Source organism: Sinocyclocheilus rhinocerous, unplaced genomic scaffold (genome assembly GCF_001515625.1).
Source record: "Sinocyclocheilus rhinocerous isolate Xijiao unplaced genomic scaffold, SAMN03320098_v1.1 scaffold1870, whole genome shotgun sequence".
Lineage (NCBI taxonomy): Eukaryota > Metazoa > Chordata > Actinopteri > Cypriniformes > Cyprinidae > Sinocyclocheilus > Sinocyclocheilus rhinocerous.
The window spans coordinates 308383-311246 of NW_015664009.1; the positions used below are offsets into that span (position 1 = coordinate 308383).

The 2864-nt window shown below is 30.7% G+C and overlaps 1 protein-coding gene across 2 annotated transcripts in view; it reads left to right on the top strand.

Annotated features, from left to right (window-relative positions):
- tpst1 (tyrosylprotein sulfotransferase 1) overlaps positions 1-2226 on the top strand; it is a 54309-nt gene extending 52083 nt beyond the window's left edge. For both annotated transcript variants that reach the window (XM_016539502.1, XM_016539503.1), the window contains 2 exons: positions 378-443; positions 2017-2226. In XM_016539502.1, coding sequence (XP_016394988.1) covers positions 378-413 — 36 coding nt within the window. In that variant the 3' untranslated portion in view covers positions 414-443; positions 2017-2226. The remainder of the gene's footprint in view (positions 1-377; positions 444-2016) is intronic.
- Positions 2227-2864: the final 638 nt, after the last annotated feature.

Here is a 2864-nt window from a genome sequence, read left to right on the forward strand (position 1 = left end):
AAAAAAAAAAAATCAAACAATATGTTTTTTATTATATCATATATCAATTCCTCATACAGTCTGCATTAAACATATGAAGCCGCCTTAATCATTTGGTAAAGGTGTGCCTTGCAGGAAGATCATCATATTTGTTTTCCAAAAAATTGAAAACCACTAGTTCATAGGGTGTTGAGAAGTTTAAGAGGGTTGGAGTTGCTGTGATTAAAAATCTACGACTAATGTATCCCTAAATACATATGAACATGCACCCTCATCAGAGATCACAAGAAGAAATAAAAGCTAACATCACAACAATACAAATACAGTGAAAACTGTTGATTCATGCGTTGCTCTAGGCCGTGTCCACACATGTGTAACAGATGTTTCTCTTATCACAGCTTCAGAAGTCCCCAGAAAAGCCAAACCCAAGTTAGGAGGAGAAGACCAGAGCTTTATCAATAGAAGTGAGTTATTATCATCTTTACTGGCAAACTTTGCTTCCTCTTTGGATCAAATAGTGTTTTGAATCATTAACATGATTTACAGTACAAGAGTCATTTTAAGGGAATGGTGCCAGTTGTGCTAGAAAAATGTTATTATAATAATAATAATTATCATTATTATTAAAGCAAAACATCCGTGGTTTCCTGAAAATTGCAGAATTTGTTCATCATCATTATGTTGTGACATTATTTGATATTTATGGCATCATATTTAAAGTATTATTCCAGAAATAGGCTTGTATTAAGTCTTAATGTATTTGACCACATGGTTCAAAGACAGAATATTGACCGATTCTTTGATACATTATTTGACACTGGTTGTTATTATTATTATTAATATTATTATTATCATTATCATCATCATTAATTATTAATAATAATAATAATAATTTAATAAACTCCCTATACAGTATAACACATTCAAATATTATGTTGATAAATGGGAAAACATATTCTACAAATATATTCATGGAAATAAAAGTTGTGCCATTTGTGCTAGAAAATTATTATTATTATTGTTATTATTATGAATATTATTATTATTAAAACAAAATGTCTGTGGTTTTCTGACAATTAGCAGAATTTGTTCATCATCATTATGTTGACATTATTTGATATTTCTGGCATCATATTTAAAGTATTATTCCAGAAACAGACTTAAGTCTTAATGTATTTGAACCACGTGGTTCAAAGACATAATATTGACACATTCTTTGATACATTATTTGACATTTAGTATAATTTATTATTAATATGAATATTAATTATTATTGTTATTATTAATAGTAATTATAGTAATTTATTAATAATTTAATATTATATTGTTATAATTTATTAATTTATTATTATTATTATTAATAATAATAATAACAGTAATAATAATAATAATATATTTTGTTACCTGTATTTTAATTTTAACTTCCTACAGTATATAACATAAAGTATTATGTTGATGAATGGGGGAAAATATTCTGGAAATATATTAAAGGGGTCATATGATGCTGCTAAAAAGAACATTATTTTGTGTATTTGGTGTAATGAAATGTGTTTATGCGGTTTAAGGTTCAAAAACACATTATTTTCCACATACTGTATATTATTGTTTCTCCTCTATGCCCCGCCTTTCTGAAACGCGTCGATTTTTACAAAACTAATCGGTCTGAAAAGCGAGGTGTGCTCTGATTGGCCAGATCTACAGTGTGTTGTGATTGGCCGAATACCTCAAGCGTGAGAAGAAAGGAAAAATTTAAATCGCATCATATGACCCCTTTAATGGAAATAAAAAAAAAGCTAAACATTCAAAAATACAAATATTTGTATAGTTTAATAATACTTTTGCATTTTATATGTAGTCAAATCTATCAAAGAATGTGAGAGTATTCTGTGAATTTGAAGTCATGAAGACACATTTAGCAATCAGACGTCTGTTTCCTGAGAATGATTAGTATGTAGTATGTTTTGTGAAAGCATCATAATATTTGCTGACATTCTGTCACGTCAGTAGAGGTAAGGTGACGTAGCTGATGTGTTTCAGGGCTGAGTAGAAGCAGATGTTGTGGGACCATGATGGACTTGCATCACCCCCGCTATGCTGGGACCTCCATGCATGGAAACACTTACACACACACACACAGGCCTCTGGACCCGGACCACTCTTTGGAGGACAATTTTGGCCTTTTATGTTGTACTGTAACAATTGTGGCCTAAGAATGTCATTGCTGTTCTGAATTAAAAAAAAAAAAAATTGTTTTACTTTTTTCCACACTGTACTCTAAGTTTCATTAATTTTCCTGGCTACACAAACCTGTGATTCTGTTATAAGAAAGTACAGTGGATTTAATAAGCAGCAAGGAAATATTTATGGAGGAGCGTTAGCTTTAGAAGACACTATTTTAATGTCATTTTTTTTTATTTTCATGCCTTCGTAACGTGCAATTCCTTGGGTACTGAATGATGTGCAAGACTTCAACCTTGTGTAGAGATAGACATGCATTTTGTTCTCTGCATTCACAATGGAGTGACCTTATGTACATTAGAGAGCTGTAATAAATGAGCTGCCAGTGTTGAACAGAAGAGGCTCATTGACATTTTCTCCATTGGCAGAGAAGCGCACATCGGTGATGTTTGTTGTTGTTTTTACGATTGTTATTTTTGTACTTAAGTGTAAATCATAATTATGTACTCTTTTATTTCTTTCAATGAAATAAACCCCGAGCGCTGTTGGCAGCCAATGTGCTGATATTAGTCACATTATTCTGATTTAAAATGTTTATTTAAACTGTTTTCTATTTGAATATATTTTAAAATGTAATTTATTACCTGTGACAGCAAAGCTCAATTTTCAACATTATTCCAGTCTTCAGTGTCACACAATCCTTCAGA